We start from the raw sequence: 18,794 nt of genomic DNA, 5'->3' as shown, positions 1-18,794 counted from the left end.
ACGCTATGAATAATATTGACTTGATTGGCAGGAAGAGTTAATATTTCTCATATGTAACTATTTTTTCTGTGAAATTAATAAACCTATAAGACAATTATCTTAATTTTTCAACTAAAATGATGGTGATCATCGGCTAACATTTTAATCATGAATTTTTATTATTATAAAAATGTATTCTTGAAATTACTTGACAATAATTAGAACAGGAAGACTGCTATCAACATTCTATTTAATATAATATATATATCATTAATAATGGAATATTTACAAAATTCTTCAATGTTTGGATTCTAGTTGCCACCTGATTATATAAGGTATAATTCAATTAAATTTATTTGATGTCTCAGGTGTGAAAACTTAAATGACATGTTAATTGGCTTGATTGGTGATTACGACAAGTGTCAAAATTGGTTACAGCTCTTCTATAAAAGCATGCAAAGCAAACCTTTGATCCACTTGCTTGCTATGTTTGCTTGGATGTTTGCAAACAATAGGTAGGAGGAGTTTCAGTCTGTTTTATATATACTGGGATTTGATTGGACAATAAAAATTGACATGCAATGAAGTTAATGTTTATTGTTCAATCAAATTCCATTATATAGTAAACAGACTGAAACAGACTACCTACCTTTTGTTTACAAACATCCAAACAAACATAGCAAGCAAGCTGATAAAAGGTTTGCTTTGCATGCTTTTATAGAAGAGCTGTAATCTAATTAAATTTTGGTACTTTAATTGTGTCGGTGAACTTACTAAGGTCAATATTAATTTTGGACTCAAAAATATAGAATCTATATGTAAATGCTACATATACATGTACCAGTTTTTTCGATATAAAGTTTCAGTTCAATGATTTCTAAATGCATACAAAATCTTTAACTGTGTTTTCATCTTTTACTTCTCTACTAGAAAATAAACTTTTCTGTGTTTATGTGAATCACAGGTTTTCTTTCCATATACAAATAAGATGATGTGGTGTGATCAACTATCCTCATTTTTTTACGAATGTGCTTCGCTCGCCAAGATATTTTACAGCTTTCAATCTAAATTCCTTCGGTCAATGCTTATGTTTTAAAATCTTTATGACTTTTAATTTAATCTATGCTATAGAATTATGTTTGTTTACATGGTCTCTGAAATTTCTATTTCATGAATATCAATGCAGAAAACGAGTATTCGGGTCACTTATACTGTTAGTAAGTTTCTGTTAATAGAGTTAAAAAAAACAAGATATATGGACGAGATTCAAGAAATATTTTGTAAAAAAAATTCTTGTGGTAAAAAGATTTGATTATAAAGTTACAGAGAACATAAATGAAAACAATTTTAATGTTACGCGCAAATGGCTAAAAAACCATTGTACCTTGGTCTTTTCTGACGCCCTGGAAAATTATACAAACACAGTTACAAGTCTAGTGTTTATCATTTTATAAACTACACTAGTTAGTGATCCTTCTGCAGTAATTTCGTCAATTTCTGAGACAGGGCCGTTTTTACCCCTTCATGGCCCTACTCCTTTAACAAAAAATTACGTAATGCATCTAAACATTTTCAAAAATGATTTAAAGTTATAAAAAAGATTAAAATGTATTTAAAATATAAATGTCACAAATATAAATAATCTTTATATATTATGGTTTTAATAGCTAGGGGTTTTTGGTATGATCCCAATTATTGGCCATTCAGTTTGGGGCGTAGCGATAGTGAGTCGACCCAAAATAGAAAAATTAAATTAATTTGAATAATAAATGTCAAATTACAAAAAGAATGAACAATAACACGATAATAATGTCTGAAGTATTAAAATTTTGAAGTTCTGTGGTAAATTTTGGTTATTCTGTGGTAAATTTTGGTTGTTCTGTGGTATTCTGTGGTAAATTTTGGTTGTACTGTGGTATTCTGTGGTTTTCTGTGGTGTTCTGTGGTAAAAAGACGCTCCCGCACCTAAACATGATACAGACATGGAAGACAGTCTCTTTTATGTTAACTGTTAAATCTTAGATAAAACTTATCGTTGGTGTCGGTTTTCAATTATTTTGCCGTATTCATGGCCTGTTTATTAATCTTAAACTGTATAGGTTAAGTGTTAATTTGAATAAATTACATTTCTCAAAATAAACGCCAACTCTTCTTTCCTCTAGTGTATTATGAATTGTTCATCCAACAGCTTGGATGGACTGATTTATTTGATATCAAATTCAAACGCAAAAAAGACTTTTCACATTGTTAAACTAAATGATAACAAGTATTGATCATATTGATATATTATTCTCGTAGCATTGTGAAAATGGGTAATTTATGGCGATTATTATATATTGTTTAGGAAAATTTGGATTTATATCGCAATAATTTATTGTAGCATTTTATATATTTATAAAATTAGTTATCTTTTTTCTTTTGTTTTCAAAATGGCTGCGCCCATGATCATCAGAATGGATTTTGTTGTGAAATAAATTTTTTGCGATGTTCTTTGCTTTTTAGAACCGACCGAGTCATATATGATGAAGTAAATGAAGACAAAACCACATCATATAAAGAATTGTGTCAGTGAATATCCTTATGAAGACCCTGGAATATGAAAACCAGATCTTTTTGGACTCTTTTCATGAAGATGGGCTTCTGATTACGGCAAAGTACGAATATTTTAATATTAATTTCTTGCAGTTTTGTTTGACTGTATGATTAGATAATACATAATACATAATTACATGGCTTAATATAAAACCTAATCTAGAAACTGGAAAAAGCCAGTTTTAGTATAATTTTGTGTGAAAGGGTTATGTCCGATGCAGAACAGTTCGGCTACAGTCGTTTTGGCCATACCGGCAGTTCGACCATATTTGTAAAGTCATTACGGCCATAGTTTTAATCGGTAGGTCTTTTCACCACCAAACACCACCACACACCGCCGAACACCACCGTACACATTAAAATACCATCTAACACACCTAAATATATTGTTTTCATCTTTATTTGTATATTTGACTTACCTTCTGAACGAGGATGAATATGTTTATACATATATATACACAAATTAATAAGAAAATGATAACAAGAGAACCAAAAAGAACAGTCTTGCAGGGCTGTTGTCAGAACAGTACACTTTCAAGTCTAACATTTTTATAAATATAATTATTGTGATAATTTCACATTAAATAAAATGTTTAAATTTATTTGAACGATTTATTTCTAATAATTGAAAAATAAAGACCATAAGATAATATGCAATGAAATACAGACAATGTAAATCCTGAAAAAATATTGCTGGATCCGGAAGCGTTTTTTTTTTTTATTTTGATTATCAACTTTTAACATCACTAATGCAAATAAAAATGTGAAAAACATGACAAAAATAGGATTAAATTTTACGTAATTTATTCGATTTTATTGTTTTATTGTGTACCATTACTGTTTTTCTTAAGGGTTAGTGGTCTTTTTGGGTGTTCGGTGGTGTTTGGCGGTGTTTTCGGTGGTGAAAAGACCAACCCTAGTTTTTATTGTTACATAGGAAGGAAAATATAATTGTTTCTAGAAACAGATATTAAGGTTCATCATAACCTTTTGGCAAATATGGTTGTATTTTATTCCGAGTACAGACAAATCTGTACACCTGCAGGTAAAGCTTTAAGGCATGGCAGGAACTAGATAATAACATTCTATTTTATATTTCAGAAAATTATAAACATTTGTGGATTTTGAGATTCCTTTTTTTTTCGTCCCACAGAAGGTGCCAAAATAAACTAAGTTTGGAAAAGGTTTGAGATGTTCCCCTATGTAATAATATAAGTGAGTTGTTTGAATTGACATGGACAATAGATACCTGCGATTTAAACAGTGTAATTGAGTGGACCGTATCAAATGAAATTCAGGAGTTTGTTTATTTTGGCTCTCCTGTGGAAGCGAAAAAAAGGAATCTCAAAATCAAAGTAAGTTATACATTGTCTGAAACATAATGCATTTGAACTGTAATTATCTAGTTCCTGCCAAACAAGAAACAAATGGAAAAATACATTTTTATCATACAGGATGGATCTGTCGTAGAGTTGTCACTTTTTTAGACGTACTTATCATATAATTATACCCCACGCAATTTATTGTGTCAGGTATAATGTTTTTGACCCGTCTGTCCGTCCGTCCGTCAGTCCTTCAGTCCTGTTCTTGTCATCGCAACTCTTCTGAAACCACACAACAGAATTTCATGAAACTTTGTAGATAATAAGGACATACTATGTAGATGTGCATATCGACAGGAAATTATGATTCAATTTTTTTCTAGGAGTTATACCCCTTTGAACTTATTGGCCTCAATATACTACTGCAACAGTTTGTCCTCACAACTCCTCTGAAACCACACAACATAATTTCATGAAACTTTGTAGTTAATGAGGACATAATATGTTAATGTGCATATCCACAAGAAAATGTTTATCAGTTGACTTTTGTAGAGTTGTGAGTCTTTGAACTTAGGAATCTGGTGAGATTTTGTTTGTCCAGTAACAATGTGGTGGCGTGGGGTATGTGAGCGTGCTCACAAAGGTTCTTTAATTATTTCTGTGACTGCATCTTGCAATCCTCTACGATAGATAATTTAGCTAATCTGCAATCAATTCATTCTACTGACGAAGAATGGTAACACTAGGCCACCAAAAGCTAAATTTTTAAGTTCAGTCTAGGTGGCCGAGTGGTCTAAAGCGCTGGACACAGTGCAGGCGGTGTTGTCTCGATATCCCAAAAGCATGGGTTTGAATCACGGCGATGAAAGAACAAAAATTTGCTTCCACAAATTTGCAGATTTAACATTGTTGTGCTGATATTTAGAGTAATTATTATATAATATGTGTTTTCAGCCATGTATCACCTTCACTGGTGATCCAATGGATGGATCTGTCATAGAGTTGTCACTTGTTTAGATGTACTTATTATATATATATTTATATACAAATGTATCATAATCTCATGACTTTAGATGTTGTAGTTGTAAATTACTGTATAAATCACCTCTCATAACGAACAATTCTGTTGTAACAATTATATGTAAAGTTTTACAATTTCTTCAGATATTTCTTGTGCACAACAAAATGTTTGAATATAAAAAAATGTGTCCAACCACATAATGATAAATATAACAAGATTTGAATTTTTCACCTTATTTTTTTAGAGGCTTAGGTGTAGACAGAATACTGCAGAACTTTTTAAAAGTATACAGTGATACAGCTAATTTAGTTGTGGTGATCAACACCACATCATCTGAAGAAGTATGTTTAAAACATGTACATATTGATTTAAAATTTGAACAGCATGAAGAAAATAATAATTATACCCCACTCATTTTTTGCGAAGGGTATAATGTTTTTGACCCGTCTGTCCGTCTGTCTGTCCATCCGTCTGTCCGTCCGTCAGTCCTGTTTCTTGTCATCGCAACTCCTCTCAAACCACACAACAGAATTTCATGAAACCTTTTCAGATAATAAGGACATACTATGTAGATGTGCATATCGACAGGAATTTACGAATCAATTTTTTTCCCAGGAGTTACACCCCTTTAAACTTATTTGCCCAATATACTACTGCAACCTTTTGTCATCGCAACTCCTCTGAAACCACACCACAGAATTTCATGAAACTTTGTAGATAATAAGGACATACTATGTAGATGTGCATATCGACAGAAAATTATGATTCCATTTTTATACGACCGCAAAAAAATTTTGTGGTCGTAAATTGGTATGACGTTTGCGTTGTCGTCGTCCGAAGACACATTGGTTTTTGCACTCTAACTTTAGTTTAAGTGAATGGATCTCTATGAAATTTTACCATAAAGTTCAATACCGCAAAAGGAAGGTTGGGATTGATTTTGGGGGTTATGGTACCAACAGTTTAGGAATTAGGGGCCAAAAATAAGCATCTTTGTAACTTCCAGACATAACTTGTGTGTTAGTGTATGGATCTCTCTGACATTGTACCACAAGGTTCCATATCACAAAGGGAATGCAGGGATTGATTTTGGGGGTAATTGCCTCAAAATTTTAGGAATAAGGGGCCAAAAAAGGGGCAAAAAACAAGCGTTTTTCTAGTTTCATGACAATAACTTGTGTATAAGTGTATGGATCTTTCTGAAATTGTACTACAAGGTTCCATATCACAAAGGGAAAGCTGGAATTGAGTTTGGGGGTAATTGCTCAAAACATTTAGGAATAAGGTGCCAAAAAGGGGCTAAAAATAAGCATTTTTCTAGTTTTCAGACAATAACTTGTGTTCAAGTGTATGGATCTCTCTGAAATTGTACTGCAAGGTACCATACCACAAAGGGAAGGCTGGGATTTAGTTTGGGGGTGATGAATCATAAGGGGGTTCAAAAAAATTGGGGGAGTGATTTTTTTTCCTTTTTTTTTTCTTTAAAATTTTCCATTTTAAATTGGTTATTTCTGATTTATATATAAAAGTAAATAATAATGATATGGTTTGAATAGGTTAATTAAAATTTTTTAAGTTCTTAGACCACATTCATTGTGTGTCAGAAACCTATGCTGTGTCAAATATTTAATCACAATCCAAATTCAGTGCTGTATTAAGCTTGAATGTTGTGTCCATACTTGCCCCAACTGTTCAGGGTTCGACCTCTGCGGTTGTATCAAGCTGCGCCCATCGGAGCATTTTATTTTTCTAGTAGTTACGCCCCTTTGAACTTATTTGCTTCAATGTACTACTGCAACAGTTTGTCATCGCAATTCCTCTGAAACCACACCACAGAATTTCATGAAACTTTGTAGATAATAAGGACATACTATGTAGATGTTCATATCGACAGGAAATTACGATTCAATTTTTTTTCTAGGAGTTGCGCCCCTTCGAACTTATTTGCTTTAATGTACTACTGCAACAGTTTGTCATCGCAACTCCTCTGAAACCACACAACAGAATTTCATGAAACCTTTTTAGATAATAAGGACATACTATGTAGATGTGCATATCGACAGGAAATTACGATTAAATTTTTTTTCTAGGAGTTACGCCCCTTTGAACTTATTTGCTTTAATGTACTTCTGCAACAGTTTGTCATCGCAACTCCTCTGAAACCACACAACAGAATTTCATGAAACTTTGTAGATAATAAGGACATACTATGTAGATGTGCATTTTGACAGGAAATTATGATTCATTTTTTTTTCTTACACTTATTTTATTTCTCCAATGACAATGTGGGGACGTGGGGTATGTGAGCGCGCTCACTAAGGTTCTTTAATTTTGGATATTTTTGTTTCACTGCTGCAACAGAAAGAAAAATATATATATATCACAAAAAGTTGAATGCAAATAATGAAAGTTTATTGTGTCCCCTGTCACAGCAAAAGACAGGATACATAGAAAGGTGTGTCCAATCATTAGCTATTATTGTCAAGTTGAATATTTTTATTTTTCATCAAATTGAACTATATGTTTGCAAGCTTTGTACAGCTATAAACATGATATAGAAGTTTTAATGAAAAATGTCTTCCTTTTGTACATAATTTAAATCTCACTAGATTTTCCTGTATGATAATTTTATAATACATGTAGGAAATGGTCTGAGAAAAAACTAAAAGGCATAAAAAATCAAAGTTGCCTCTATATAAGAAAGATAAGGTTAGATTTAATTAATTTATTTTTATTCCAAATGATGAAATTAAATAATGGATAAATATAAGTATTCATTGTATTGAAAGAATTTTCCTGAACTGTAACTTATAATTTGTACATGTATTTTTAACTTGAAACATCCATATGCATGTTGTATGATAATTTATAAATTTTTTTTTAATAGAAACTAATCACAATGTTATATTTTAATTTGTACATACATAAACATTATAATTAATATTATGTATTTAGGAATATTTCATTGAGAATTTAGAAAGAGAAGGAGTAAAGCCATTACCACGTGTTATAACAAATGAAGTCAGTGTTTCTGAAAGGTATTAATTTATGTTATGTTAATAGCTTAAACAAATTGTGTTGCTGAAGAAAAATCATAAGTTTATGTATGCTAACTTCTACGTCATTTGGTCTCTGGTGGAAAAATTGTCTCATCTTCTTATTTTTGAAAAATCCAGTGTTGACAACTATTATGACAATATATAAAAAAAGGAGATTTGGTATGATTGTCAATGAGACAACTATCCACCAGAGTTCAAATGAACTGGATATAAATAATTATAGGCCACTATTAAACATGTGAAATTGTTTGAAACTTTAAAATCAGAGTAAATATAAAAGTATTTACAAAAGTATAATTTTGATATACTTCAGGGTTAATCTTTCTTTATATTTTCAGACAAAAAGTCTATTTGGAGGGAGGAGTGTTGTTTATTACGTCCAGAATTCTGGTTGTTGATTTCTTGACAGATCGTATTCCATCAGAACATGTCTCAGGAATACTGGTGTACAGAGCACACAAGTAAAATAGCTACATTTGTTTTTTTTTATTTAATAGAAAGTTTTAAATTTTTATAGTAGCAATCCTTTTAAATATGATATAAGAATAGTTTGTTTCTTATTCTACCTGCACTTGTGTACAATATTTTACATTTATTTACATAACAGAGTGTGCCAAATCAGCACATTAAGGGTCGCTATCCATACACAATTTGTTTATCGTTAAAATTATAAAAATAACTCTCAAAAAAGATTTAACATTTTTCTTCTCCTTTTGTAAGATAGACAATTCACAATAAATAAAAATAAGCATTCAAAATAGTCCCGAAAATGATTGTAAACTTTTTTATGTCTAACTGTACAAACCTGAGTTTGCAGATTCTAAACTGGATTTGTTATGAAACTAAAAAAAATTTCTGAACTGTCAAAAAAAGAGAAAAAGAGTGCACCTCAATTAGTATCAAATATATTTCTGCTACTATCACATTATAATGGTATATATTTCCCCAAAGAAATTGTCTCACTAAAAGTAATACATGCAGGATAAAGTATGATCAGGCATTGGATTACGTCAATTATTGTGAATATATTAGGGATGTCAACTCGGTGAACAATTACTAATCGAGTACTCGTTGGTATTATCGAGCAATACTTGAGTACTTGCTTGGGAATATATCTACAACATGGAAACACAAAAATACTTATTTTACATTCTGTGGTTTGTTGTTCAACGGATGTAAAGCCATCTACATATGTATCTAGGACAAAGAATTACACACCATAATTAGTAGCTCATTACCTACAAGTACTAATTAAGTAAAAAACAATAATCTAATCAATATAATTTAATGAACACCTATTTAAAAATTATAACAAGGAAAACCATATCAAACAATAGTACAAAATGTATTTGGTAATCGTATGAAAACACATTTAATGTTTATTAAGGAGTAAGGATTAGAAGTTTAACTATTCACTGAGGGTCACCATAGGATGCAACAAATTTTTTATTTGGAAACATTTTCTTGTCAAGTATTTTTTTGACAGTTGATTTTGCAAATTTGTGAATTACAGTCTTGCAGACATGTTTAGTTTAAAGTGTTAGCCCAACATATTTTCGGAGGCATTTTAAATGACAATTTAGCACACGCATTCGAAACAAAATGTTTTTTATTTACTAGTATGATTAATCAGTTCTGCCTATTTAATTTTTTCAAAAGAAGATCAATTTTATATAAAGAAGACAGCAATATTTTATTGGAAACTGATAATTGGAGTATCATTTTGGTATACGATACTCGGTACTACCGTGCGATACTCGAATACTCGAGTACTCGTTGACATCCTTAGAATATATACATAGGTAGATTAAATAACTGGTAATTATGAGTTGTAATTGACTACAACTAAAGTTGCAACTCGCTTAGGCAAAGTTGACTTGACAAAAGATTTGACTCTTAAAAACCTTTTTATTTTTGAAACTCCCCAATGGTGTATTATTAGGCTTTATTAACCTGGTCTTGAGCAGCTTATTCCAGAAATTCATGAAATAAGTGCCTTGTGTTCTAAAATCACCATCATACAATTATTTAACTATATTTTCAGTCACTTTAGGAGATTTGAATAGTTTTGGATGTAGGCTTCACAGCTGTGAAACAATCATATTTTTATGCCCCCGCCGTAGCAGAGGGGGCATTAAGTTTTACCCTTGTCAGTCTGTACGTCTCTACATCCCAAAATTGTTTTCCATTCTCTAACTTTAGTTTGCCTCAACCAAATGTTATGACACTCATACACAATACTTATAACCACAAAACACAGATCAAGTATGAATTTTGGTGGTGTCACTTATACTGTTTTAGAGTTATGCCCCTTTACAAATGGAAAAATTGCTGAATTTTTCGTTTCCATTCTCTAACATTAGTTTGCCTCAACTAAATGTTATAAATCTTATACACAATGCTTATTACCACAATACACAGATCAAGTTTGAATTTTGGTAGCGTCACTTTTACCATTCTAGAGTTATGCCCCTTTACAAAATAAAAAATTGCTGAATTTTTCGTTTCTGTTCTAAGTTTAGTTTGCATCAACCAAATGTTATGAAACTTATACACAATGCTTATTACCAGAAAACACAGATCAAGTTAGAAATTGGGTGGCTACACTTTTACCGTTCTAGAGATATGCCCTTTACAAAATAAAAAATTGCTGAATTTTTCGTTTCTGTTCTAAGTTTAGTTTGCATCAACCAAATGTTATGAAACTTATACACAATGCTTATTACCACAAAACTCAGATCAAGTACCAATTTGGGTTGCGTCACTTTTACTGTTCTTGAGTTATGTCCCTTTATAACGTATGCAAGAGGGGGCATCATCAGTGTCCCATGGACTCATTCCCCATTTATTTAATTTGTATTATATCAAGAAATATAATCAATCTTTACAATTATTATTTTTGACCTAATTTTGAGTAGTTGGTGCCTTTTATTTTAGGGTGATTGAATCATGTCAAGAAGCTTTCATTTTACGTTTGTACAGACAGAAAAACAAGGTATACCATGTAGTTGTAGCAAATAATGAAATAAGATTTTTTTCAATTTCTTGTATAAACTGCATGAACAATTCTTCTATTTAAAGCCTCTTAAGATAGTGCACAGGTTTTTATACGACCGCAAAAAATTTTTGTGGTCGTATTTTGGTATCACATCGTCTGAAGACAGTTGGTTTCTGGACAATAACTTTAGTATAAGTAAATAGATATCAAGGTATATACACAAGGACTATAACCACAAAAGGAAGATCTGGATTGATTTTGGGGATTTTGGTCCCAACAGTTTAGGAATTAGGGGCAAAAAAAGGGGCCCAAATAAGCATTTTAATTCGACCGCAAAATTTTTGCAGTCGTATATTGGTATCACGTTGTCGTCTTTGTCCTAAGACAATTGGTTTCCGGACAATAACTTTAGTATAAGTAAATAGATATCAAGGTATATACACAAGGTTTATAACCACAAAAGGAAGATCGGGATTGATTTTGGGGATTATGGTCCCAACAATTTAGGAATTAGGGGCAAAAAAAGGGGCCCAAATAAGCGTATATTGGTATCACGTTGTCGTTGTCTTCGTCGTCGTCGTCGTCCGAAGACACATTGGTTTCCAGACAATAACTTTTGTTTAAGTGTATGAATTTCTATGAAATTTTACCATAAGGTTTATGACCACAAAATGAAGGTTGGGGGTTATGGTCCTAACAGTTCAGGTATTAGGGGCCAAAATGGGGCCCAAATAAGCATTTTTCTAGTTTCAAGACAATAACTTGTGAAATGGTGTATGGATCTCTCTGAAATTATACCACAAGTTACCATATCACAAAGGGATGGTAAGAATTTGCTTTGGGGGATTATGGCTCAAACTGTTTAGGAATAAGGGGCAAAAAAGGGGGAAAAACAAGGGTTTCCAGGTTAATGGACAATTACTTAAGTACAAAACATAATTTTAAAGCAGTGTAAGGGAGGTAATTCAAACACATATTGTCAAATTATCTCCCTTACACTGCTTGTAAATTATTTATAAAGAAAGAATTGTCTTTAGGTGATTTGCTGTCAATTTATTTTTAGAAGTTACTATTTTAAAAATGTTTAATAAAGGTAATTTAGTTATAGCCATGATTATGTATGTGAAGGAATTTTATTTTTAGATATTACTATTTAATGTTGCTGATGGAGGCTTTTTATACGCCCGTTTACGGGACGTATTATGGTATACCGTTGTACGTCTTTCCGTCCGTCCGTCTGTCCGTACCTCTGTCCGTCCGTCTGTCCGTCGTCAACATGTCGGACATTAACTCAAAAATGCTTTAACCAATTTGCTTAAAACTTTTGTGAATTGTTTATATCTATTGACGTGAGCTCCCTTTCGTTTTTTATAAAATTTAGATTTTACATTTCCGAGTTATGAGGTTTTATTCATTAAAAAAGGGGGGATTTTCCAGTTTTTGGACAATAAGCCAAGAATGCTTTCACCAACTTGCAAGAAATTGTGGTGAATTGGTTATATCTATTGAAATGAGCTCCCTTTTGGTTTTTATAAATTTTAAATTTTATGTTTCTGAGTTACAGGGTTTTATTCATAAAAAAAGGGGGGATTTTCCAGTTTTCGGACAAAAACTCAAAAATTCTTTCAGCAATTCATATGAAACTTTGGTGAATTGTTTGTATGTATTGATGTAAGCTCCGTTTAGAATTTTATAAATTTTACATTTTACATTTCTGAGTTATGGGGTTTTATTCATTAAGAAAAAGGGGTGATTTTCCAGTTTTCGGACAATAACTCAAAAATGCTGTCACCAATTCTCATGAAACTTTGGTGAATTGTTTATATCTATTGATGTAAGCTCCCTTTTTATTTTCATAAATTTCTAATATAACATTAAGAATTAATTGAACTTTATTTGTTTATAGTCTGACAACAGATTTACTAAGAATTGGGGACTATTGCACAACAGCAAGAAATCTTTAATTGAATATAAATTCAATTCATATAACCAGTTTCAAGTTCTTTGACTACATTTATTCAGAAACCTATAATATGTCAAATATTTAATTACAATCCAAATTCAGACCTGAATCAAGCTTGAATATTGTGTCCATTTTTGCCCCAACTGTTCAGGGTTGAACCTCTGCGGGCGTATCTAGCTGCGCTCAGCGAAGCAGTTTATTAATTTTTGGCATGATTATGATGTCATTTTCTATTTTAAAAATTATTTAATTTTAGCCATGATTATGTATGTGAAGGAATTTTATTTTTAGATATTACTATTTAATGTTGCTGATGAAAGTGTTTTAATTTTAGGCATGATTATGATGTCATTTTCTATTTTAATACTTTTATGGTGTATTTAAATGGGGGGGTTTCCAATTTTTTTTTTAAAAGAGTTCATATTTTTTTTCTTCCAAATTTTCAATATTTCAAATTTTTGAAAAGTTTCAAGAAGAAATCTTCAATTGCACAGTATTGCGCATTAGATTTGTAAGATCTTTGACCACATTTATTTTGTGTCAGAAACCTATATTATGTCAAAAATTTGATCACAATCCAAATTCAGATAGTATCAAGCTTGAATATTGTGTCCAAATTTGCCCCAACTGTTCAGGGTTCGACCACTGCGGTCGTATCAGGCTGCGCTCAGCGAAGCATTTTTGTAGTTTCCAAACAATAACTTGTGTTTAAGTGTATGAATCTCTCTGAAATTATACCACAAGTTTCCATACCACAAAGGGATGGTTAGGATTGACTTTGGGGGGTTATGGCTCAAACCATTTAGGAATTAGTGGCAAAAAAAGGGTAAAAACAAGAGTTTCCTGGTTAATGGACAATTTCAAAGCAGTATGAGGGAGGTAATCCAATCACATTTAATATACAATGTTGTGTATGTTTTGGATTACCTCCCTTACACTGCTTGTAAATTATGTATAAGAAATGCTGTATTGTCTTGAGGTGATTAGCTGTCAATTTATTTTTAAATGTTACAGTAATCAATATTAATTTTAGCCTTGAATATGTATGTCATTTTCTATTTTAAGACTTTTATGATGTATTTTAATTGGTAATTATGGTTGCAAACTCCATTAGAAATTTGAATTGAGATTATGACCTTATATTCAGGGAAGGATTTTTTTTGGAAAAAGGGAAAGGGGGAATTGAAAAAACAAAATTGGGGGGGGGGGGATATGAAATTGGGAGGGGGGACAATTTTTTCTCATTTCAGATTTTAGAAATTAAAAAGAAATTTCTTCAAATATTTTTTTTTTTGGAAAAAAAAGATGGGAGGGGGGGGTCAATACGCAACAGCATAGAGTATTACACAAAAGCATAATTTGAATATAAATTCAAATCATATTACCAATTCTAAGTTCTTTGACTACAGTTATTCTGTGTCAGAAACCTATTTTGTGTCAGATATTTAATTACAATCCAAATTCAGACCTGTATCAAGCGCGAATATTGTGTCCATTTTTGTCCCAACTGTTCAGGGTTGGACCTCTGCAGTCATACCCAGCTGCGCTCAGCGAAGCAATTTATTTTTACTTAAATTTATTTAAAAAATGACACAATTTACTCTTTTTGAATGTTTTACATCCGTGCATTAAAAGGGCATTAAAATTTGTATTACTGTGGATTCATTATTATGAATAAGCCATAAATCTAAATGTTCACTGAAGTATAATTTTTCTAGAAGCTTGTATGCAGACTTCGGCCAATCCACGAATTTAAATATCTATGAAAGTACCATTTTTCCTCAATTCACAAAAATAAGTGCCAGTATATAGGAATATATTTATCCTAAGAATTTATATGTTATACAATCATGATTTTCTGCTATTGTATATATTAGATACTGAATATGTTTTATGTTAACCATTTTAAAATCTATTTCTGATTTTGATAACACAACAATAGTGTTATTACACATGACAAAAAAAAGTTACAAATAAAACAATGCAAGATAAATCAGCTTTGAACGAGTGCTTATAGCCTTTGTGTGGTATGCATTGATTGGGAGAAAAACATTGTTCACCTTTCATTTGTGGGAGATACTTTTAATTTTTGTAAAACTGCTGCAATAGTTTAAAGTTATATGAAACTTCAAATTTGAAAAAGAAGTTTTTGTAAAATGTAAAATGTTGCTATTACATTTAAAGATTATAAATATTTTTTTGTATGTATATAGACAGGATTTATTAAAGCCTTCTCTGACAGTCCCCATGCATTTACGTCTGGATTTGCTCATGTGGAGAAAACTATGAAGAACTTATTTGTCAGAAATCTGTATCTATGGCCAAGATTTCATGCAAGTGTTGTAGCAACATTAGAAAAAAATCAGGTATGAAAAATACAATGGATCAACTTATTAATGGTGTGGCATAATTGAAAAGTCAGTGTTTTGGATGTTCTGATTGGTAAATACATCCTTTACTAGGACATTGAGACTGTCTAACATAATCTATATATATGTAAATTGAATAATAGAATTGATCCTTTATAGTTTTATTTGCCTCCATAACAATCATATTAATGATGGAACAGTATTGTACTATTGCTGACATTTAATGTCAATGTAGAAATAAGGAGATGTGGTATGATTGCCAATGAGACAACCATCAGTAGCAAATTTACAGAAATAATGAAATAACATTGACATTTTGGTTTGGATCCTTATACAGTAAAAGCCTGATACTCATTTTCATTTACCTGTTCATTTGGTATTAAGAGTAACACGAGAAATTACATATAAATGTTGAAAGAAACATGACACTTTTTCAACAAGGATATTGCAGATAATTGTACATTCTACCTTTGTATTAAATAAAAAAATGTGTTGTGCATGAAATAATGCTGTAGGTTGAAAAACATGTGATAACTTTCAGGCAACAATAACTAATGATAAGTTTTTAGATTAGATTGTTTGCAGAAGTAGTACTCATGACAGACCATTCAGAGGAGGATGTAGGATTTTTGAAAGGTGCGGCGTAATTCCATAAAAGTGAACATGTACTATGAAAAATATTTTTGACAATTTTATGCCAAAAAATGATATTTTCCTGATCAAAGAGGGCTTTGGTAAATTGGACACTATGCATGTTCTGTTTTTTTGACACATTGTGTTTTTGAAAAAGAGCTTATGATAGATTATTTATATAATGTCGAAATTTATATTTAGTTTCATTTATATGTGAGAGCTTGTTTATTTCAGATTGATGTAATAGAAATCCAAGTAAAACTTACTTCAACAATGCTGGCCTGTCAAACAGCTCTGTTAGATCTGATTAATGCCTGTATCAAAGAACTTAAAAGATGTACAACAGCTGTGAGTAATTTTATAGTAAATTTGCATTTGCACATTTAAAGCAGCTTTATTAAAAGCTGTACTAAGTTCTCAATAACAACTTTTACTGAATTTTTCACCTCATTTGTTTTCCTTTTTGGGAATTAAATGAAGAATTTTCTTCTGAACTGGTATTTCACCTGTTAACATCACAATGCAGCATTTTTGTCTCGCCTTGAAGTCAGGAAGTAAAAAAGCGAGACATAGGTATGCTGTTTTTGGCGTCAACAGCGGCGGCGGCGTCAACAATGTATTAGTTTGTGATTAGGTCTAGTTCATGGTGAACCACTAGTGGTAGGCCAATGATATTTGGTATGCAGTTGTATTAGCATTGGCACATCTCATTACCATGGAGATTATTTGGCCCTGCTCCCTCAGTCAAGGTCTATTGACTTTGAAACTTTTCATAGTTAACATGTATTAGTTTGTGATTAGGTCAATTTATGGGGAACCACTAGTGGTAAGCAGTTGTATAAGCATGGGCATATCTCATTTCCATGGAGATTATTTGGCTCCGCCCCCTTAGTCATGGTCTATAGACTTTGAAAATTTTGCTAAGTTTACATGTATTAGTTTGTGATTAGGTCAGTTCAAGGGGAACCATTAGTGGTAGGCCAATGTTAATTGGTGTTCAGTTGTATAAGCATTAGCACATCTCATTTCCATGGAGAATATTTGACCCCGCTCCCTCAGTCATGGTCTATTTACTTTGAAATTTTTGCCTAGTTTACATGTATTAGTTTGTGATTAGATCAGTTTAAGATGAACTGCTAATGTTAAGTCATTGATATTTGGTATGCAAATTTATTGGCATTTGCAAGTATCGTTTCCATGGAGATTATATAGCCCCACCCCTGATCATGGTTCATTGACTGAGAAACTTTTACATAGTTTACAAGTTCATGTTTGTGTTTAGGTTTGTTTAAAGGGACCGACTTATAATAAGTCAATGGTATTTTGTATGCAGTTGTATTAGCATTGGCACATCTCATTCCATGGAGAATGTTTAGCCATGTACCTTCAGTCATGGTTCATCGACTTTGAATATTTGCATTACTTACATGTTAAAGTATTGCAATTTTAATTTCAACATTTGCATTATCAAAATTACAAAAAGGCGAGACATATCTCTGTGATAACAGTTTATGTTCTTAAGTTTTTAAAAAATCAATATTCTCACATGGAACAATATTAACTGTTCATACTTCCCCACCCCACCCCTCCAAGCCAGTTCCATTGTTATCTTTCAAGCTATTTCAAATTTATAACAGGTCCTTTTTAATTGAATCAGAAAATTTTTTTTCTTAAAGATTGATGCAGATGAAGTAACAGTAGAGAATGCCATTGGGAAATCTTTTGACAAGATCATAAGGTTTCAGCTTGACCCAGTTTGGCATCAACTTGGCTCAAAAACTAAACAGCTTGTCACAGATATCAAGACGTTGAGGCTTATATTGAGGTATGTCCACCTAGATGAAGTCTTGTCAAAAATTTAGTGCAGAGACTTTTCAGATTGTTATACAGTCAAACCTGTATTAAGCAGTCACTCATGGGAAGTATCAAAAGTGACCACTCATAAGAGGTGACCTTTTAAATGAGGTTCCGAAAAAAAATCTGATTCTGACATTGCTCGTGGACGGGATTGGGGCATATTGTTTTAGTGTTTTCAATTGGTAGAGTTTTTGTTCGTGCGAGCAGACAAATAAAAAATGGCGGATTCCAGCGCTCTAGAGTTGAAGAAAAGATTCCAAATAGTTAATATTCATGGATAAATGAGTCATTGATGTGTTTTTCAACAGAAACTGAAAGGAGTGGAACATGACAAATTCACCTCCTACTGCGCGATCTCAGTTGCAATCAGTTCTAATTCATTTGGAACACTATACTGAACACAGATATTTTTCTTCATCATTATATTTTGGTTGAAAAAAAAAAATGACAGTTGTTAAAAGTTGAAATGATGCTTTCCTGCGACAATTAAGTGACGCTGACTGCGTTAGACAGGTGACTGCTGAAAAGAGTTAAGTTATATTATATAGAGAAAACGTTTTATAGGGTCTGAAAGTGGCGGTTAGAAGCAGGTGACCGCTGAAACGAGGTGACCGTTAAGGCAGGTTTGACTGTATGTATAAAACTTTTTTTAACACGATTTTAAATATCTGCATTGCACTATATGCTGCTTAGCAATTTCCTTAGCATTGCACTGTCAAGTTTATTTTAAAGTAGATTCAAATTACACCCAGAGTAGCCACTATGTGGCAAAGCCAAACAGCTTGTGACAGTTATATAGACCCTTATTTTTATATTGAGCTGACATAAATGACATATAGACCCAATTAGACATTAGCCAGGCTCTAAAACTAAACAGCCTATAATAAAGACTTAACATGCTTATATTGTGTTGAGTCCAACTAGACCCGGTTTGTAATCAGCTTTTTCAGATAGAAAGAATTTTAAACTTATTTTGAGGTTTCAGATATGAAGACTTTTAA

General features: G+C 31.9%; 2 protein-coding genes across 2 annotated transcripts in view; both read left to right on the top strand.

The window, feature by feature from the left end:
- LOC127713229 (structural maintenance of chromosomes protein 6-like) overlaps window positions 1-11,507 on the top strand; it is a 396,756-nt gene extending 385,249 nt beyond the window's left edge. Inside the window, exon 28 of the transcript XR_007987495.1 lies at window positions 11,439-11,507. The gene's annotated coding sequence lies outside the window, so the exon portion shown is untranslated. The remainder of the gene's footprint in view (window positions 1-11,438) is intronic.
- Window positions 2,397-18,794, top strand: part of LOC127713332 (DNA repair endonuclease XPF-like) — a 48,533-nt gene continuing 32,135 nt past the window's right edge. Inside the window, exons 1-8 of the mRNA XM_052219774.1 lie at window positions 2,397-2,633; window positions 5,159-5,255; window positions 7,870-7,952; window positions 8,312-8,434; window positions 10,911-10,968; window positions 15,148-15,300; window positions 16,171-16,284; window positions 17,613-17,761. Of these exons, the coding sequence (XP_052075734.1) occupies window positions 2,560-2,633; window positions 5,159-5,255; window positions 7,870-7,952; window positions 8,312-8,434; window positions 10,911-10,968; window positions 15,148-15,300; window positions 16,171-16,284; window positions 17,613-17,761 (851 nt within the window). The 5' untranslated portion in view covers window positions 2,397-2,559. The remainder of the gene's footprint in view (window positions 2,634-5,158; window positions 5,256-7,869; window positions 7,953-8,311; window positions 8,435-10,910; window positions 10,969-15,147; window positions 15,301-16,170; window positions 16,285-17,612; window positions 17,762-18,794) is intronic.

This window comes from Mytilus californianus, unplaced genomic scaffold (assembly GCF_021869535.1).
Source record: "Mytilus californianus isolate M0D057914Y unplaced genomic scaffold, xbMytCali1.0.p SCAF_1, whole genome shotgun sequence".
Classification (NCBI taxonomy): domain Eukaryota; kingdom Metazoa; phylum Mollusca; class Bivalvia; order Mytilida; family Mytilidae; genus Mytilus; species Mytilus californianus.
Note: the sequence above shows the minus strand (reverse complement) of the source record. Positions and strands in the feature narration are given on the sequence as shown.